This window comes from Erythrolamprus reginae, chromosome 3, assembly GCF_031021105.1.
Source record: "Erythrolamprus reginae isolate rEryReg1 chromosome 3, rEryReg1.hap1, whole genome shotgun sequence".
In the NCBI taxonomy this organism is placed as follows: domain Eukaryota; kingdom Metazoa; phylum Chordata; class Lepidosauria; order Squamata; family Dipsadidae; genus Erythrolamprus; species Erythrolamprus reginae.
Window position 1 is genome coordinate 257,941,447 of NC_091952.1, and position 20,291 is coordinate 257,961,737.

At 49.4% G+C, this 20,291-nt stretch overlaps 2 protein-coding genes across 3 annotated transcripts in view; both read right to left on the minus strand.

Moving 5' to 3' along the window:
• The window catches only part of CPSF1 (cleavage and polyadenylation specific factor 1), a 242,284-nt gene that overhangs the window by 186,707 nt on the left and 35,286 nt on the right, over nucleotides 1-20,291 (minus strand). The gene's annotated exons all lie outside the window — the stretch shown is intronic.
• Nucleotides 1-20,291, minus strand: part of TONSL (tonsoku like, DNA repair protein) — a 37,498-nt gene that overhangs the window by 2,009 nt on the left and 15,198 nt on the right. Inside the window, exons 11-25 of one of the 2 annotated variants that reach the window (XM_070748418.1) lie at nucleotides 18,254-18,443; nucleotides 17,330-17,391; nucleotides 15,767-15,856; nucleotides 13,394-13,466; nucleotides 12,271-12,434; nucleotides 11,807-11,930; nucleotides 7,903-8,582; nucleotides 5,555-5,625; nucleotides 4,258-4,414; nucleotides 3,459-3,537; nucleotides 2,317-2,618; nucleotides 1,572-1,743; nucleotides 1,007-1,185; nucleotides 806-879; nucleotides 516-649 (exon numbers count right to left, since the gene is read on the minus strand). In XM_070748418.1, the coding sequence (XP_070604519.1) occupies nucleotides 516-649; nucleotides 806-879; nucleotides 1,007-1,185; nucleotides 1,572-1,743; nucleotides 2,317-2,618; nucleotides 3,459-3,537; nucleotides 4,258-4,414; nucleotides 5,555-5,625; nucleotides 7,903-8,582; nucleotides 11,807-11,930; nucleotides 12,271-12,434; nucleotides 13,394-13,466; nucleotides 15,767-15,856; nucleotides 17,330-17,391; nucleotides 18,254-18,443 (2,551 nt within the window). Of the gene's footprint in view, nucleotides 1-515; nucleotides 650-805; nucleotides 880-1,006; nucleotides 1,186-1,571; nucleotides 1,744-2,316; nucleotides 2,619-3,458; nucleotides 3,538-4,257; nucleotides 4,415-5,554; nucleotides 5,626-7,902; nucleotides 8,583-11,806; nucleotides 11,931-12,270; nucleotides 12,435-13,393; nucleotides 13,467-15,766; nucleotides 15,857-17,329; nucleotides 17,392-18,253; nucleotides 18,450-20,291 lie in introns of both variants that reach the window. The other variant, XM_070748417.1, reaches the window with a different exon arrangement.

Sequence of the window (20,291 nt, forward strand, 5' to 3'; positions counted from 1 at the left end):
GCCAGAGGAGCCGGGTCCGTACCGGAGACCTGTGTGGCTGTTGGAGGATTCAGACCGTAAGGGGGAAGGAGAGATGGAAGCTGATGGTGCTGGAGAGACAGAGGTGGAGGCCCCTGCAATGCCCTATGGAACCTCCAGCCAGGGCCTCGTCTGGGTTGGATGAGGAGGGGGGGATTGATGATCCAATCCTGATTGTGGGTGTGCGAAGGTTGAGGGGGAGACAGGAACAGTTGCATAGACGCAGGAGGAGACCTTGATCACAGCGGAGACTCATAGGAAATTCTGCATTCGTGGTGCATAAAAGGGGAGGCTTTGTGGGAATGTTCTTTGCAGGAGTTATCGTTCGTGGTTTAACAGAGAAAGAGAAACAGATCCAGAGTTTTCTCTAAACCAACATCCGTGCTTCCTTGGAGAAACCCAGTCTGTGTGTTAGATTCTGACTTTAATCACTGCTCAGCTGTCGTGCCGGGCAGAACACCCTGGTTCAGGGGACAACCGTGGCAGAAAACCCTCACCGGCCAGGCTCAGGAACTGGAGCCCCCGTTTCCGCTCCTCCAGGGTGACCAGCAGCGTCCGGAGACCGAGGATGCCGATGGCGGGGTTTGCAGACAGGTCCAGCGACACTAAGGACAGGCAAGTGAGGAGGCTCCTGCGGAGAGAACAACCTCTTGATATTGTTGTGAGTGGGCCACGATTTCGAGGACCAGGCGATGGAGGAAGACTGGCATCGCAGGACAGTGTTCCTGCCATCAGAGAGTGGCATGGACCACTTACCACCACAACTGAGCAACCGCAGCCTTCTTACCTGGCTAGCTCATATACATCGCTGTCGTCCAGGTGATTCCCAGAGAATCCCAGGTGGGTCAGAGCACAGCCTTCCTGTCCCAAGAAGATTCAGAATTGAGTCTGGGGTGGGGGGGTCCTGTGCCTTTGATCATCTCCCCATTCCCCAAATTTCGACAGCCCAGACTGCCCTGCCTCCCCCAGCCAATCAGAGAGCACCAACCTGCGTCAGATACCTGACCAGGGCATCCCTCAGCTGTGGCTGGTCCCCCGCCTTAGGCACTACCGAGCCCATCTCCAGGTGGGTCAGCGATTCGAAGGGCAGGCATTTCAGCAGCAGCCCAAGGCCACGGGAGCCCAGGGCATTGTGGGAGAGAGTCAGCCTCTTCAGGTGCACAGCTCCTGCAAAGAAACGGGGAGCTGAACATCTCCAGGTGTTTGGCGAGGAGAACATAGCTCACATCTAGGAGAACAAGGGAAGTCGGTGGCGAGCCACACCACTGCTGGACTGTTTAGCTTTGGGTGAGACTCATTGTCCCCTGACCCACAAACAAAGTCTTTTGGGTTCTTCCTTCCTTCCTTCCTTCCTTCCTTCCTTCCTTCCTTCCTTCCTTCCTTCCTTCCTTCCTTCCTTCCTTCCCTTTTCCCCACATGCATTATTTTACATTTGGAAAGATTAAACTGCAGTTGCCATTGCTTTGACCACTTATCTAGTAAAGCTAAATCATTTGCCATATTACAGACGCCTCCAGGAATATCAACCCTATAAATAATTAAATAGAAAATACCTTTCAAGGCGTTGGCCGGCAAGTGAGAGGGAGGCTCCAGGAAGGTGGCACCAAGGCCGCAGGCTTGCAATCGGAGGCTGCTCAAAACAGGACAAGCCTGGACCAGCGAGGCCAGGGGCTGGGAGCTGCCCTCACCCAAGGGGTTCAAGCTGAGATCCAGCTCTTCTAAGTTCTGGAACGAGAAAAGGGACCGAAGGGACAGCCAAGCATTTACTTGCCAGGAACTTAAATTACATTAAATTAATTAAATTGTTGTAAGCTACCCTGAGTCGACAAGGGATTGGGGGGTCTATAAATTTAATAAATTAAATTAAACAATTAAATTAAATTAAATAAATTAAATTGTTGTACGCTACCCTGAGTCTGCAAGGAATTGAGCAGCCTATAATTTTAAAAAATTAAATTAAATTATTAAATTAAATTAAATAAATTAAAATGTTGTAAGCCGCCCTGGGTCCGCAAGGAATTGGGCAGCCTTAAGTTTGATAGATAAACAGATAGAGAGAGAGAGAGATGGTTAGATAGATAGATAGATAGATAGATAGATAGATAGATAGATAGATACATACATAGATGAGAGAGAAAGAGATGGATGGATAGATAGATAAATAAATAGAGGGATGGATGGATAGATGGATGGATAGATAAATAAAAAAATAAAATTAAAAAAAACATAATAAAACATAATAAAATAAAAGGCAGACTTCTGCTTTCTTTCCCTCCTGCCCAAACTCTCCCCTTCTACCTGGAAGGCCAAGGAGCCGGAAAGGCCCGTGGTCAGCTTCTGCAGCCCGTCGGGGCCCAGCCGGTTGCCCGAGAGGTCCAGGCGCTTCAGCCCGGGGATGGTCCCCAGCGTGGCCTGCAGCTCCTCGGCCGAGTCGTCCCCCAGCCCGGTCCCGGAGAGGCACAGCTGGCGGAGGGAGGCTTGGAGCTTGAGCGCCCGCAGGAGGGGGCGCAGGTGGTGCTGGCGCAGAGCGGTGCCCGAGACACTGAAGGAGGAGGACGAGTCCTGGCGCTCCAAGAGCTTCCCCAGCAGCGGGAATTCTCCTGCAGACCAGAGGCGGGAGAGGGGGTGGGGTGGGCACAGGTTACTTTTTATTTTATTTATTTTATTCATATGCCACTCACGCCAAAACAGACTCCGCTTTGTGTTGTGAGAGGTCCCTGTCAGCCTTTGGAAATGTCAGATTCAGAAGAGGAAGATGACATAGAAGCTGTCAATTACCCTGATTTAAGAGAGGTGGAGGGGGGGGGATAGTGGTGATGAGAACTTAATAGGAAGTCCAATACTGTGAAAAAACCCAACCATCCTCTCTCTTTTGATTAAAATAATGGAATGTGCAGAAATGTCCAAGTTAACAATGGAACTGCAAAATAGGGATGAGATTTCTACAAAGCCTGGGACAAAAATGGTACCATTGGTTAAAAAAAATAAATTACTTTAAAATTGTTCATCAAGAAAAATATCCAACAAAAACATCTTGTAGAGTTAACAACCCACAAGACGAATCATAACACAAAATTGATAAGACAAACTGTAAACATCGATCGACACAAATTTTGAACTATGAATGAACAAACCCATAAATTACTGATACTTATTGACACTAACAACTACGTCAAACACATAGTGGTACTTCTTAAGATAATGGGGGTGTAGAGCAGTGTTTCCCACCAATCTTCTCTAGCCCTAAGGGAAGGGGGGGAGGGCGGATCACCTGGCTTAATCCAGGACCCCAGAATGACCCCAAGCTAAGCCACACCCAGAGGTGAGGAAACCACCTTTCATTTGTATTTTGTACAGACTCCACTCCGCAGGGAATTACGGGGTCATCAAAAGATGAGGATGAAGAGAGAGTGCCACGCAGAGGAAGGCTGAGTGCTTACCCACCGCCAGGGTCTGGCAGGCCTTGCGGTATCTCTCCAGGAGGGGTGGCAGGTCCCAGGACTGGACTTCGGCCAAGACCTGAGACAGACAAGGAGAGACGGAGGGTCAGCTGGCTTGAGAGGGGAAGGATCAGCCCCCCACCTGTGAGCTGGGTTCCCCTTCCTTCCCTGGCCCAGGAGCCCCCTGCTCAGAAGTGCAGGACCTCTGTGGCCATGCTGCGTTGCTCATCCCGAGGTGCCCCCCTCTCTCCTCCTTCAGCCAGCAGCTTTGGTCCAGAACAGGGAGATGAGCGTAGGCATGCACCCTTGCTCTGTAGGGGAACCCTGCTATCCCTCTCATTTGGGGACCTGGTTCTGTAAGAACCAAGTTGGAACCCCCTTGTAGGGGTGGTAAAGAAGTGGCTTCACCCAAGGCGCCCCCTCCTCCCCTCCTTCGGCCAGCAGCTTCTGTCGAGAACACGTCAATAAGGAAAGATGGGACAGGACAGGCGCCGTGGCGACACGGAGTTCCCCTTGCTCTGTAGGGGAACACCGCTATGCCTCTCATTTCGGGTGGTGTGGGAGTGGGACACCGCTGGTCTACTGGAAGGGGTCGGCAGTCCCCCCACCCAGGAAGCCAGTTTACAGCCCTTAACCGGCGGCAATGGAAAAGGTCTTACAAACGGAAGACATCCGAGCCACGAGGCCACGAACGGAACGATGGATTGAATTAAAAGATTGGAAGGGGAAGATAAATTAAGAGACGGGTTGGGATGAGAAGAAAACAGCGGGAGAAATGCCTCCCCTAAGGCCCGCTCACCTCCTCGTTGCTTTGCAAGACATCCAGGATGCTGTCCTGTGGATCCAGTAGCGCCCCCTCCTTCTTGAGGGTCAGCCGGGGCAAGAGCCCACAGGTCTGGTAGTAGCGCTGAGAGGCCTGCTCGGCCAGCCACGACACCGGACGGTTCTCACCCTCACTGCGAGGAAGAGGAAGGACGCCAGTGAGCAGAGGCTCTCAGGAGAGAGACACACACACATGCCTGCACACCCTTTGTTTCTCTTTCTCTGGCTACTCACTGTTAGCTTTGCTCTGCATTTGCTCTGCAATCTCTCTGTACTGTAGTCATGTATTATAGACAGAATGTGTTTAGTCTTGATATCTTTGCTTGATGACTATGACAAGACAACTGGTAAGTAAACTACGTACTTGGTAATATATTTGGATTGTTATTCCGACTTATTACGTGTAGGACTTTAAACTGTTTATCTGAAGATGTTATTTCTCAAAGTAAACTTAATTCAAGTTAGTATGTGCGTGGCTGAGTAGTTATTCACAACTAATCTCAATCTAAATGTTTCTGTGTGTTCACAACCTTGGTAAACCTTGCTCATACATTAACATACAATTCTATGCATGGTATGTATGTATGTATGTTTGGTTTTTATATTAATGTATTTTTAATCATTTCTAATACCAAATTACTATTGTACACTGTTTTATTGTCCCTGTTAGCCGCCCCGAGTCTCCGGAGAGGGGTTGCATACAAATCCAATAAATAAATAAATGAAATAAACAACAACATCAATGATAGAGTTGGAAGAGGCCAGAAGGGTCATCTAAGTCAGGGGTCTCCAACTTTGGCCACTTTAAGCCTTGTGGACTTTGACTCCCAGAATCCTCCAGCCAGCCATGAATGAGAGTTAGAAGAGGCCAGGAGGGTTATCGAAGTCAGGGGTCAGCTATGCTGGCTGGAGAATTCTGGGCGTTGAAGTCCACAAGTCTTAAAGTTTGAAGACCTCTGGAGTAGAGAGTCACTTATCTAAAATGGCATAGGGTCTCCTTGCTTGAGTAGGGGGCTACTAGAAGACCTCCCTTCCAGCTCTATTCCTATTCCTTTTCATTCTATTTCTAATAATTCTAATTGCAGTCATTCTTATTCCTATTCCATTAATTCAATCAAATTGTCCCACAGCGAGTTTACCCCGTGATACGTTGTCCCATAATTCCATCTGGTAGAAGACCAGGACTGGCTTGGATTTCCGACCGACCAATCCCGGAGGAAGCCATGTGTGCCACAAATAAGTGGGTCTGATTTCTCCCCACCGCCTGGCCTTACCTTTGTGGCACCGGAATCAGGAAGACGCTGTCCTGAACTCGAACTCGGACCCGGACTGGAGGCGACACCAGCTGCAACAGAGAGCAGAGGTTGAGGAAACTCAGACTCAATCCCGACAAGACGGAGCGGCTGTGGGTTCTGCCTCCCAGGGTCAATCCCAACGGTCTGTCCATCACCCGAGGGGGGGAGGGGTGTCTTTGTCCCCCTTGGAGAGGGTCCGCAACTTGGGCGTCCTCCTCGATCCACAGCTGAGCTTAGAAGACCATCTCTCAGCTGTGAAAGGGGGGCGTTCGCACGGGTACACCTTGTGCACCAGTTACGGCCCTATCTGGACAGGGAGTCACTTCTCATAGTCACTCACGCCCTCATCACCTCGAGGTTCGATTACTGCAATGCTCTCTACATGGGGCTGCCTCTGAAGAGTGTACGGAGAACGCAAATTGTGCAAAATGCAGCTGTGAGAGCTATAGTGGGGCTCCCAAGATCTGCCCATATTTCAACATCAGTTTCAGTTTCCGGTCACAATTCAAAGTGTTGGTTATGACCTATAAAGCCCTTCATGGCACCGGACCAGAATACCTTCGGGACCGCCTCCTGCCGCACGAATCCCAGCGACCGGTTAGGTCGTACAGAGTCGGCCTTCTTCGGGTCCCGTCGACTAAACAATGCCGTCTGGTGGGACCCAGGGGAAGAGCCTTCTCTGTGGTGGCTCCGACCCTCTGGAACCAGCTCCCCCGAGATTAGAATAGCCCCCACCCTCCTTGCCTTTCGTAAGCTACTTAAAACCCACCTCTGCCGTCAGCCATGGGGGAATTGAGACATCTCTCCCTTGCCTATGTAGTTTCTGTGTATGATTCGACTGTGTGCTTGTTTTTTTATATATTGGGGCTTCTTTTGGATTTTTTAACCTAAAACTGTAATTTAGATGGCTAAATATTAGATTTGTTACTATGTATTGTTTTTTACCATTGTTGTGAGCCGCCCTGAGTCTACGGAGAGGGGCGGCATATAAATCCAATAAATCTAATCTAATGTAACATCACTCTGTGAGCTGCACTGGCGGCCAATTGGTCTCCGGGCACCATTCAAAGTGCTGGTTATGACCTACATGGCTTAGGACCAGACTACCTACGGGACCGCCTTCTGCCTCGTGCATCCCAGCAGCCGGTCAGGTCCCACAGAGTCGGCCTTCTCCAGGTCCCATTGGCCAGACAATGTTGCTTGGCGGGGCCTAGGGGAAGAGCCTTCTCTGTGGGGGGCCCGGCCCTCTGGAATAAGCTCCCTCCGGAGATGTGTACCGCCCCTTCCTTCCTGGTCTTTCATAAAACTTTGAAGACCCACCTCTGCCGGCCCGTGAGAGGCCGATATTATGAATGATTGAATTCGATGACTGTATATGTCTGTATCTTTTAGCAATTTGTATCATTCTTTTAAAGTAAATTATTATTACTATTATTATTATTATTATTATTATTATTATTATTATTATTATTATTTTTTTTTTTATTGGATTTGTATGCCGCCCCTCTCCGCAGACTCGGGGCGGCTAACAACAGTGATAAAAACAGCATGTAACAATCCAATACTAAAACAACTAAAAAACCCTTATTGTAAAACTAAACATACAAACAAACATACCAGGCGTAAATTGTACAGGCCTAGGGGGAAAGAATATCTCAGTTCCCCCAGGCCTGACGGCAGAGGTGGGTTTTAAGGAGCTTACGAAATTAGATTTCTTTTATATATTGTTGCATTTATATATATATATATACTTGCGGGACCGCCTTCTGCCGCATGAATCCCAGCGGCCGGTTAGTTCCCAGAGTCGGCCTTCTCCAGGTCCCGTCAACCAGATGTCGTTTGGCGGGGCCTCGGGGAAGAGCCTTCTCTGTGGGGGCCCCAGCCCTCTGGAATCAGCTCCCCCTGGAGACACGCACTGCCCCCACCCTCCTCACCTTCCGCAAGAGTCTCAAGACTCACTTATGTTGCCAGGCCTGAGGCAATTAAGTCTCAGCCCCCTGGCCAAAAAATGTCCTGTATGGCTGCGATTGAAATTGTTTGACTGATTTTAATATATTGAGTTTTTTAGCTTACGTAGGTTTTTAATTAATTAGATTTGTCTTCACTGTTTTATAGTGCATCCTATTAGCTGCCCTGAGTCTTCAGAGAGGGGCGGCATACAAATCTAATTAATAATAATAATAATAATAATAATAATAATGTACGTGCCCTTGAGTCGCTTTGAGAAGAGCAGCATAGAAATCTAATAAATAAATAATAATAAATAATAAATAACCTGCCCAGGGTCAGGGTGGATGGGTGGGAGGGGGGTTAACACCGTCACTCACCTGTACAGCAGCTGAGGGTGGGCTCTCTCCCCTCCGAGTGGGGCTGCTGCCCGTTCCTTCCAGGAAGCTGCTGGGTTGAGGATCGGGGTCCGCTCTTGGCGTGGGTCCGGCCCCTCGGCTCCTCCCCAGCAGGGTCCGGTCTAGGGTGAGTCGAGTCTGCCGGGCGGGCCTCCTCTTCCTCCTGGTGTTGTTCTCGGGCTGCTGGCATGGAGCCAGACCCCCTTCGCTGTCCTCTGACCCGGAGCCCCAAGCGCTCACAGGGCTCCGGCGGGTCCTTTTACGAGACCCCCCCGTGCTGCGCGCCAAGTCGTCCTCCAGCCAGTCGTCCCCCACATACTCGTCCACCGGGATCAGGGCCGACCTGGGGGGTCCCTTGTGGCGCTCAGGGCTCGGAGGGGGGCGGAGGGCGGCGCTGCCCACCCCAAGCATGGCGGCCTGGTAGTCCGCAGGGGGCTTTGGCAGCACCGCCTCTTCTGCCAGGGTCTGCTCCAGCCACCGCGGCTTCTTTTTCACTGGCCGCAGTGGGGCCATGCAGTCCTCTTCCGCCTCTGGAGGGCGCTGCTGCCGGGTGCCCGGGAGATTCGGAGGGGGGCTCAGAGAAGGGGGCGGCTGGGACTCGGAGGGCTCTGCGTCGAAGAGCTGGCTGGGGGTCTCTCCTCGGGGAGGGGGAGGCCGGGAACCTGCAAAGGAGTTGGAGGCGTCTGGACTTCCACTCCCATAATTCCCTCAAGCCAGTACATGCTCTCTGGGGAATTCTGGGAATTGGAGTCCCCAGGCCTTCAAGTGGCCAAGGGTTTGGAGAGGCCTTGTTAGTACTATGTATATAACTAGTTAGGTTTGGCAGTACAGTGATCCCTCGATCTTCGCGATCTCGATCTTCGCGAAACGCTATATCACGATTTTTCAAAAAATAATAATTAAAAAATACTCCACGGTTTTCCCCATCTGATGACGTCATACGTCATCACCAAGAGTCACTTCTCTCTCCCTTTCTCTTCCTTTTTCTCTATCCTTTCTACCTCTTACTCTTTCTTTCTCTCCCTTCTTCATTCAATTTTCTCTCCCTCCCTGTGCCTGCCCTGCACCACCCAACAGGGACGGACAGCCCCTGATCGTCGGTTCGTCGCCCCCCCCCCCCCCACAGAGGGAGATCGGGCTGCGAGGGCAGTGGATCCGCGTCCCCAGCCACCGGCTTGGATTCCCCTCCCGGCGGCATTGGGCTGCCCTGCATCACTCACGCACTCGACTGCGGTGGCTGCTTTGGCAGGGAAGGAGGAGTTTGGGGAGAAGATGAAGGCAGCGGGCAGCGGCTGAGGCGAAGCGAGGCGAAGGCGGCGAATCCACCTCCCCAGATCGGGCTGGTGGGGGCGGCAGCCACCGGAGGGAGATCAGGCTGGTGGGGGCGGCGAATCCACCTCCCCAGCCGGGAGCGGCCGGCCGAGCAAACGGGAGAGCGGCGAGTGAGTGAGCGGCCGGCCGGGCAGGCGGGCGAACGGCGGGCAAGCGGGTGCTGGGGGGGCGGGGGCAGCCGACATTGAAAGCAACGTGTCGGCTTCCGAACTTTCGTCGCTCCCCGGCTCCACCATCTGCGCATGCACGGCCATGGAAAAAAAAGGGCGCACATGCGCAGATGGTGTTTTTACTTCCGCACCACTATATCGCGAAAAATCGATTATCGCGAGGGGTCTTGGAACGGAACCCTCGCGATAATTGAGAGATCACTGTATATAAAACCAACCAACAATGTACAGTGATACCTTGTCTTACAAACTTAATTGGTTCCGGGACGAGGTTCTTAAGGTGAAAAGTTTGTAAGACGAAACAATGTTTCCCATAGGAATCAATGGAAAAGCGATTAATGTGTGCAAGCCCAAAATTCACCCCTTTTGCCTCGAAACCCCACCTCTGGACCTCTGTGTTTTTGTGATGCTGCGATTTCACTGAGGTTCCCCTCGCTGGGAAACCCCACCTCCGGACTTCTGTTGCTAGCGAAGCGCCCGTTTTTGCACTGCTGGGATTCCCCTGCAGCATCACAAAAACACAGAAGTCTGGAGGTGGGGTTTCCCATGGAGGGGAGCCTCAGGGGAATCCCAGCAGCGCAAAAATGGGTGCTTCGCTGGCAACGGAAGTCCGGAGGCGGGGCATCCCAGCAGCGGCGGTGGGTTTGTAAGGTGAAAATAGTTTGTAAGAAGAGGCAAAAAAATATTAAACCCCGGGTTTGTATCTCGAAAAGTTTGTATGACGAGGCGTTTGTAAGATGAGGTATCACTGTACGACAAACCCCTTCCTAGTCTTTGGAGTCCTCTGCGCTTGGTTGCTTTCTTCCAGGCATTTCATTAACTAGCTAACATCGTCAGCAGTGTCTTTCCTCCGTCCCTCCTTCTCTTTCTTTCTTTCTTTCTTTCTTTCTTTCCTTCTCTTTCTTTTTCTTCTTTCCTTCCTTCCCTTTCTCTCTCTCTCTTTCACCCTCCCTCCCCATTTTCATTTCCTTCCTTCCCTCCTTCCTCATACATCCATCTTGTTAGTACTATATACATAACTAGTTGGGTTTGGCAATATGTAAAACAAACCAATAATGTATGCTTTCATGTATTGGAACACTATTGCTTTAAGAGCTAGTGTCACGGATGACCACAAGAGGGAGCCAGAGGCACAAGTCTTTCTCTATTCATTGCTATTTCTGTTTTGTCTTTGCGACTCTGCTGTAGTAAGAACCGTGTGTTCGAATGATGGTTTATGCATTTGTAAGTTGAACTAGTAAGACGTATAAGCAGTGGTTCTCAACCTTTCTAATGCCGCAACCTCTTAATACAGTTCCTCATGTTGTGGTGACCCCCAACCATAAGTCTAGTGCCAATTCTCCCAACAGAGCTTGAAGCTGATTGGCAGGAAGGTCAGAGGGACACCCCCACTGTCAACACCTGATTGGTCGGTTTGTAAAAATATGTTCCAAGGTGCCAGAATAGAAGCCTTAATTCCCAACTCCATGGGGAATTTGTCTTCCCCCCCCCCCAGGGTCTTAGGTGACCCCTATGAAACGGTCCTTTGACCCCCAAAGGGGTCCCGACCTCCAGGTTGAGAACCACTGACTTATAGTATTGTATATGTATTGACTGATTCAACTGTGTATGACTAGGACTGTTCTTGACTAAGGTATTTGCCGAAGTAAATAATATTTTATATACTGAATGTATCTGAATTGTATTACTGAATTATTACTCGTATCTCTGGGCTGTCAGCTGGATATCTGCTAGGCCTCCACGTTTCCTCTGTGTACGAGTATCTTTGACTACTCAGAGGTTACTCTGAACACTCCTCAACACTTAACATCCCTGATGTAAAAGGAAGCAGACAAAGAGATTGAGACGACAACTCACTACGAGTTCTCCCAAGCAGGTTGGTCCTGCTCCTCTTCCTCAGATCGTGTCCCACCCCCCCAACCACACCCCTGGGGGGTATGGCTGGCTCCGGGCCTGGAGCAACCCCCTGCCCACCCTCAGTAGCAGGTTGCAGCCGGTACGGAGCAATACGGTGTCCTAGTGACGAAATATGAGCTGTGTGCACACTAAAGCTGACCGGGGGCAGGCGGGCGCATTGGCAAGAGATTTGCCTTCTGCACATGCGCCGGAACCGAAACCTTGTGAGGATGCGCATGCGAGAGAGATTCAATTATTTTTGCCATGCATGCGTGGAAGCAGAAGTACCGGCAAACATCACCAAAATCTCACTTGCGCATGCGTCCTGACACGAGGTTTGGCTTCTGGTGAATGCGCAGAAACTGAATCTCGCACTGATGCGCGTGTGCCCGCCTGCCGGATATAAGCATGCCCGCACCGGTTGTGTTCCTTGCGCCAGTGCTGGCGAGCCCTTGCCTGCCCACCCTCCTCTTGGGGGGCGGCCTCACCTTGCTGCGCCAGGGTTTTCCGAAGCAGGCCCTCCATGGCTCGGCAGCGCTGTCGGGTCTCGTGGTCCAGGTCCTTCCCGTAGAGCTGCATCCAGGCTTGGAGGGTCCCCAGGGGGCTCAGGCCCTGCAGGAGGAGGAGGAGGAAGCCCCAGCCCAAGAAGTGACACCTGCCCCCTGCATCCCGCAGACAACACCCCAGCCCCACATAAGGGGCCTCCCTCCCTTCCTTCCCCACCAGATTCGGAGGGCATCGGCCTGCCCAAAGGTGGAACGCATCCCCCGCGAAAGTCAAGGGGACACTGTAATATGCAGAAGAAGAGTCTCCAGACAATGGAGTCCACATTTTCTCCAGACCTCTGGCCGTTCTCAACCTCTCAAATGAAGCCACGCCACTCCTGCCTGACCTACCCATGCCTCCCACCCATGCGCAACCTCTCTCCCCAAAGCCTCCAGGGTCTCCTCACCTTGGCGTTGCGCAGCACCACCGACGCGCCTCTCTGGATCAGGAGCTCAGCCACGTCAAAGTGCCCACAGTTCAGGGCATCGTGCAGCGGGGTGATGCCCTCACAGCCCGGCCCACCAGGATCGTCGATGGTGGCGCCGTGGTCCAAGAGCAGGCGGACGGTCTCTGGGGGATGGAAGGAGGTCACGTCCAACATTGTCCTCCGTACGGAATAACAGAGTTGGAAGGGACCTTGGAGCCGGGGTGGCACAGTGGTTAGAGTGCAGTCCTGCAGGTTCCTTCAGCTGACAGCTAGATGGTAGTTCAGTTCAAATCTCACCACCGGCTCAAGGTGGACTCAGCCTTCCGTTCTTCCCAGGTGGGTCAAATGCCCCCAGATTGTTGGGGGCAAGAGGCTGACTCTGTAAACTGCTTAGAGAGGGCTGGAAAAGCACTAGAAAGTGGTAGATAAGTCTAAATAAGAAAGAAAGAAAGAGAGAGAGAGAGAGGGAAGAAAGACAGAGAAGGAAGGAAGGAAAGAAAGAGACAGAGAGAAGGAGGAGGGAGGGAGGAAGGAAAGAAAGAAAGAAAGAGAGGGAAGAAAGACAGAGGAGGAAGGAAGGAAAGAAAGAGACAGAGAGAAGGAGGAGGGAGGGAGGAAAGAAAGAAAGAGAGAGAGAGAGGGAAGAAAGAAAGAAAGAAAGAGAGAGGGGGAAAGAAAGACAGAGAGGAGGAAGGAAGGAAGGAAAGAGACAGAGAGAAGAAGGAGGAGGGAGGGAGGGAGGGAGGAAGGAAGGGAGGAAGGAAGGAAGGAAGGAAGGAAGGAAGGAAGGAAGGAAGGAAGGAAGGAAGGAAGGAAGGAAGGGAGCCAGGGTGGTTAGAGTGCAGCACTGCAGGCTCCTTCAGTTAATTGCTAGCTGTAGTTCAGCAGGTCAAATCTCCCCTTAATTCTCGGTTGCTTCTCCCCTTGATTAGTTTATTTATTTATTTTATTTATTAAATTTGCAGGCCGCTCTTCTCCTCGCGGACTCAGGATCGTCTGCTTGTTGCCCTTCCTCTCTTCAGGGGCTTTGGAGAACAGGTGGAGCCCCTCATCTCTGGCCGTGGGCAGGGCCCAGACCGCCCAGTTCTCAGTCCCCACTTACCCAGGTGGCCGTGGTTGCAGGCCTCGTGAAGGGGGGTCCATCCACAATAGTCCCGGGGGTTTACAGGATGCGCCTGGCACAGGGAGAAGAAAGGGAAGGCTGGAGATTTGGGCTGTAAAAGGAACATTTTTAAATCCCATCCCAGTTTCCATCGATCGCTCCCCTCTTCTCGTAGGATGTAATTTCCTTTCTCCTCCTAGGATGGAGCCCCAGTTCTGACTCCCTTGTAAGCAGGAAGGGAAAGAGGAACCTCTGCAGAAATTTCACTGCCTCCCTTCTGAATATTAACTCTAAATCAGGGCTCTCCAACTTTGGGAACTTAAAAGACTTCAACTCCCAGAATTCCCCAACCAGCTTAGAGTTCGAAGTCCACATCTTATAAGTTGCCAGGCTGCACAATCCCTTTGGCTGTCCCGGTCCAGCCCGCCTGAGATCAACTGGAAATTAGAAAATAGGAGAGAGAGAGAGAGACAGAGATAGAAAGATAGATGGATAGATTAAAACAGTGATTTTCAACCTTTTTTGAGCTGCGGCACATTTTTTACATATACAAAATCATGGGGCACATTGAGCAGAGGGGGAGTGGGGGGGGCTAAAAAAGTTTGGACAAAAAAAATCTCTCTCTCTCTCTTCCTCCCTTTCGTTCTATTTCTCTCCCTCTTTCTCTCTTTCCCTTCCTTCCACTCTCTCTCCATCCCTCTTTCTTTCTTTCTCCCTTCTTTCCTCTCTTTTTTGCTCTCTTTCTATCTCCCCCTCCTTCCCTGCCTTTCTCTCTCTCTCTCTTGCTTTCTTTCTCTCTCTCTTTCTCTCTCTCTTCCTCCCTTTCACTCTATTTCTCTCCCTCTTTCTCTCTTTCCCTTCCTTCGTATCTCTCTCCATCCCTCTTTCTTTCTCTCTTCCTTCCTTCCTCTCTTTTTTGCTCTCTTTCTATCACTCCCTCCTTCCCTGCCTTTCTTTCTCTCTCTCTCTCTCTTGCTTTCTTTCTCTCTCTTTCTCTTTCTCTCTTTCTCTCTCTCTTGCTTTCTTTCTTTCTCTCTCTTTCTCTTTCTCTCTCTCTTTCTCTCTCTCTTGCTTTCTTTCTCTTTCTTGCTGAGCTTCGCGGCACACCTGACCATGTCTCGTGGCACACTAGTGTGCCACGGCACACTGGTTGAAAAACACTGGATTAAAAGATAGGTAGATAGATTAGGTAGATAGATATGGATAGATGATATATATATAAATAGATAGATAGATGGATGGATGGATGATAAATATAAATAATAGATAAATAGAGATGGATGATAGAAATAAGTAGGTATATAGGTATATACAGTAATACCTCGTCTTACGAACTTAATTGGTTCCGGAAGTAGGTTCGTAAGGCGAAAAGTTCGTAAGACGAAACATTGTTTCCGATAGGAAACAATGTAAAGGCGATTAATGCGTGCAAAGGGGGGGGGACCGCAAAATGGCGCTCCGTCGGGTGCCGCCGCCCAGCTGTCACCTTTTAAAACAGCCGGGGGGCTTCTCAGCATTCTCCCGAACGCCAAACCCGGAAGTTCGGGTTCAGGTTGCGGAGGCTGCCGAGAAGCGCCCGGCTGTTTCAGAAGGTTACAGCCGGGCGGCGGCACCCGGCGGAGCGCCGTTTTTGTGATTGGCGGTGGCGTTTTCGGCCGATCTAGAGGCTGGAAAGGAGATGGGGAATCCCAATAGGGAATTCCATGGGCGGAGCTTTGACGTCACAAAGACGTCCTTCCTTGATTCGGGTTTGGGAGGCCGCCGAGAAGCGCCGCCGCCCGGCTGTAACCTTCTGAAACAGCCAGGCGCTTCTCGGTGGCCTCTGGAACCCGAACCCGAACTTCCAACTGTTTCAGAAGGTGACAGCCGGGCGGCGGCGCTTCTCGGCGGCCTCCCAAACCCAAACCCGAAAAGTTCGGGTTCAGGTTCAGGAGAACGCTGAGAAGCCCCCCCCTCCCCCCCCGGCTGTTTTAAAAGGTGACAGCCAGACGGCGGCACCCAGCGAAGCACCATTTTGTGATCTGCGGTGGGTTCGTAAGCCGAAAAAAGTTCTTAAGAGGCAAAAAATTTCCAAACCCCCGGTTCGTATCACGAGGTACCACTGTATATAGATAGATGATAGATAGATAGATAGATAGATAGATAGATAGATAGATAGATAGATAGATAGATAGAAATACATATATACATAACCTTGTCAATTTTAACTGTGGGCACACTGGCACATATAAAATTGTTGGCTGCTCTCAAATGTGTGTGCATACGTACATAAACCTAAATAAACTGGTGGCCGAATAAAGTTCAGCCCTTCGATTCGCTCCCCCACAACAGTCCTGGGTTCTGTTTTCCCTGGGGGAAAAACAAAGAACTGACCTTCTCCAGGAAATACCGGACTTGGCGCAGATTCCCTTCGATGCAGGCGCGGTGCAGCAGGGTCTCGCCCTTGTCGTTGCGCTGGTTCCACTGAGGAAAGGAAGAGCCGTGTGTATCCTTTCCATGGGGGGAAAAACACAAGCACCCACCCGCCATGCCTGCCCAAAGCCCGGGAGGGGGGGTGTCAAAGAAGTGCCCCACTGTAAGAGGAGGGAAAGCGGAGAACGTGGGGCGGAGTGAAACAAGGAATCAGCCCAGAATCCTTACGTGGTCACAACCTCCCTTGAATTCTGTTCACTCTTTTATAATAATAATAATAATAATAATAATAATAATAATAATAATAATAATAATCTCTACTATTTACATTAAAAAGAACCATAAAAACAGAACAAAACACAACATACAAAAACATATACACACATAGAAAAGTACTGTATTTTTCAGAGTATAAGACGCACCTTCTTCCTCCCTAAAAGAGGCTGATAATTTGGGTGCATTTTATACTTTGAATGTAGCTGTTTTTCAGCCCTAACTAGTTGCTAATGATCTTCCCAGCTCTGACCTTGCAGGCTCTTTCACTGTTACTCTCTGCAAAGAAGAATGTTTTCCAAGCCCTGAGTCTTTGCAGGGTTTTTCTCATTGCTTTAACTTGCTACAAATAAGTTTCTTTCCAGCCCTAACAATGTTCCCAGCTCTTACCCTCTTGCAAGCTCTTTCACTGTTGCTCTCTGCAAAGAATGTTTTCCAAGCCTTAAGTCCTTACAGGTTTTTTTTTTCATTGCTCTACTTGTGACAAATGTTTCTTTCCAGGTGCTAACAATGTTCCCAGCTCTTACTGGCTTGCAAGCTCTTTCATTGTTACTCTCTCAGAATAAGGTTTTTTTAAAGCCCTTAACCAAGGGATAAAATAATGTGCCGAAACCGACCAGACTAAGGACGCTGGTCAGATGAATACCTGGGAAGCTGATTCTTTTCCCTATTTTCCTTTCCAAACCTTATTTGGAAAGAGTAACAGTGAAAGAGCTTGCAAGCCAGTCAGAGCTGGGAACATCATTAGCACCTGGAACAAAACATTGGAGCAAATAGAGCAATGAGAAAAACCCTGCAAAGACTTAGGGCTTGGAAAACATTCTTCTTTGCAGAGAGTAACAGTGAAAGAGCCTGCAAGGGAAGAGCTGGGAAGATCATTAGCACCTAGTTAGGGATGGGGGGGGGAGCTACATTGAGAGTATAAGATGCACCTGAATTTTCAGACTCTTTTTAGGGAGAAAAAATGTGTGTCTTATACTCCCAAAAATAGGGTATTTTTTTTCTTATTCACCTGTCAGAGATAGATAAGAAGCAACAGAATTCAAGGGAGGTTGTGACCATGTAAGGATTCTGGGCTGATTCCTTGTTTGACTCCGCCCCAAGTTCCCCGCCTTCCTTTCTCTTACAGGTGTTTGCTGCTCAGAGACCTGTTGAGTGATAAGCCAGCTTAATTAGACCTTCACCTGCAGCGGGGGGGGGGATCTTTCGCACCTGACGCCCACCCCGCCTAGCCACAGCTTCTGGGCTGACCTTGCTGATTCTGCGACGTCCGGGGACCGTTTTGCCGTAGCCTTCCATGTCCTCCTCTTCGCCTGGGAGAGACAGAAGGGGGTCAGAGGAAGCATCGGGGGCTGCGAGGCCAAGACCCTCTCTGACCCCCTGCAAATTCCGCTCTACCTAATGTCCTTGTCCAGGGGCGGATGGCCATTACAACTGCTATACAACTTCGTGCACAGCTTCAGTTATCTTGCATGCGCACATCATCAGCGTGCTTTTGCTTTTGTGCGTGGTTTTTTGTAACCACAAAAGGGGAGGGGAGGGGAGGGAAGGGAGGAAAAAAAGGAAAGAAGGGAAAGGAGGAAGGGAAAAGGGGAAGGGAAATTGGAAGGGAAAGAAAAGAAGGGGGAAAGGGAAACAAAGATGATAAAAAGGCAGAAAGGGAAAGAAAGAATGAAAGCAAGAAAGAAAAGGAGGAGGAGGAGGGAAGGAAGGAAGCATAGATCTTAGGATGGATCTATATTTATCCCAGGCATGTTTAAATTCAGTGACTGTGGATTGACCAACCACGTCTGCTTGAAGTTTGTTCCAAGGATCTACTACTCTTTCAGCCAAATAATATTTTCTCACGTTGCTTTTGATCTTTCCCCCAATTAACTTCAGATTGTGCCCCCTTCTTCTTGTGTTCACTTTCCTATTAAAAACACTTCCCTCCTGGACCTTATTTAACCCTTTGACATATTTAAATGTTTCGATCATGTCCCCCCTTTCCCTTCTGTCCTCCAGACTCTACAGATGGAGCCCATGAAGTCTTTCCTGATACGTTTTATGCTTCAGACCTTCCACCATTTTTGTAGCCCGTCTTTGGACCCGTTCAATCTGATCCATCTCTTTTCATACGTGAGGTCTCCAGATTTAGCCCCTTGTCTTCTCCCACATTACACCCCTGATGCTCACCACTGTCGGAGAGCTCAGAGTCGCTGGCCTCCACGGCCTGGCTGTTGTGCACCTCCTCTTCCTCGCTGCTCTCCCCATCCAAGTGACGGTCCTGGGATGTGCCGAGCGCCTGCAGACGGGATGACGTCTCCGCCATAACCGCCGGTGGGCAGCCGCATCTCTGCTGGGAGGCTTGGAGATGCCGTAGAATCTGCAGCTGGCAAAGAGATTATCGGTGTGATCATCATTTGGGAGGACAACTGTCAATCTTGAGCCAAGTGAAAAACAAAAGTATACAGTAGCATTCTATGAGCGTGGCCCCTTTAAGACTTCAACTCCCAGAATTGCATAGAAGAAAATAATAATAATAACAACAGAGTTGGAAGGGACCTTCGAGGTCTTCTAGTCCAACCCCCTGCATAGGCAGTTAACACTACACTACTTCAGACACCTGTTTAAAACTTGCAGTGTTGGGGCATTCACGACTTCTGGCGGCAGGCTGTTCCACTGGTTAATTGTTCTGACTGTCAGGAAATTTAGTTCTGAAATTTAGTTTGCTTCTCTCCTTGTTTAGTTTCCACCCATTGCTTCTTGTTCTACCCTCAGGTGTTTTGGAGAATAGCTTGACTCCCTCTTCTTTGTGGCAACCCCTGAGATACTGGAAGGCTGCTATCCTGTCTCCCCTGGTCCTTCTTTTCATCAAATTAGACATTTACCCAATTCCTGCAACCGTTCTTCATATGTTTTAGCCTCCAGTCCCCTCATCCTCTTTGTTGCTCTTCTCTGCACTTTCTAGAGTCTCAATATCTTTTTTATATTATGTATTTTATATTATTTTTGCCTTATGCATTATAACCTCTCAATTATAACAACAACAGAGTTGGAAGGGACCTTGGAGGTCTTCTAGTCCAACCCCCTGCTTAGGCAGGAAACCCTACACTAGTTCAGACAAATGGTTATCCAACATTATCTTAAAAACTTCCAGTGTTGCAGCATTCACACATTCTGGAGGCAATTTCTGTTCCACTGGTCAACCGCTCTGACTGTCAGGAAATCCCTCCTTAGTTCTAAGTCGTTTCTCTCCTTGTTTAGTTTCCACCCATTGCTTCTTGTTCTACCATCAGGTGCTTTGGAGAATAGTTTTACTCCCTGTTCTTTGTGGCAACCCCTGAAATACTGGAAGGCTGCTATCACATCTCCCCTGATCCTTGTGTTCATTAAACCAGCCATGCCCAGTTCCTGCAACCGTTCTTCGTATGTTTTAGCCTCCAGTCCCATCTAATCATTTGCTGGCTGGGGAATTCTGGGAGTTGAAGTCCACCAGTCTTTTTGTTGTTATATATTTTTTGGATATTAAACATAAACATTCAACGTCTATATGAACAATGTGTTGTCTAGAGTAGAATTAGAGTACAAAATTTCCTGACAGCTAAAACAATTGATCAGTGGAACACCTTGCCACCAGAAGTTGTCAATGTTCCAACATTAGAAGTTTTTAAGCAGATGTTGGGTAACTATTTATCTGAAGTGGTGTAGGGTTTCCTGCCTAAGCAGGGGGGTTGGACTGGAAGACCTCCAAGGTCCCTTCCAACTCTGTTGTTGTTATAATTGAGAGGTTATAATGCATAAGGCAAAAATAATATAAAATACCTAATATATAATGGATGTGGAGACTCTAGAAAGAGTGCAGAGAAGAGCAACAAAAAAGACTAGAGGACTGGAGGCTAAAACCTATGAAGAACGGTTGCAGGAACTGAACATGGCTAGTTTAATGAAAAGAAGGACCAGGGGAGACAGGATAGCAGCCTCCCAATATCTCAGGGATTGCCACAAAGAAGAGGGAGTCAGGCTATTCTCCAAAACACCTGAGGGTAGAACAAGAAGCAATGAGTGGAAACTAAACAAGGAGAGAAGCAACTTAGAACTAAGGAGAAAATTCCTGACAGTGAAAACAATTAACCAGTGGAACAGCTTGCCTCCAGAAGTTGTGAATGCCCCAACACTGGAAGTTTTTAAGAGGATGTTGGATAACCATCTGTCTGAAGTGGTGTATGGTCTC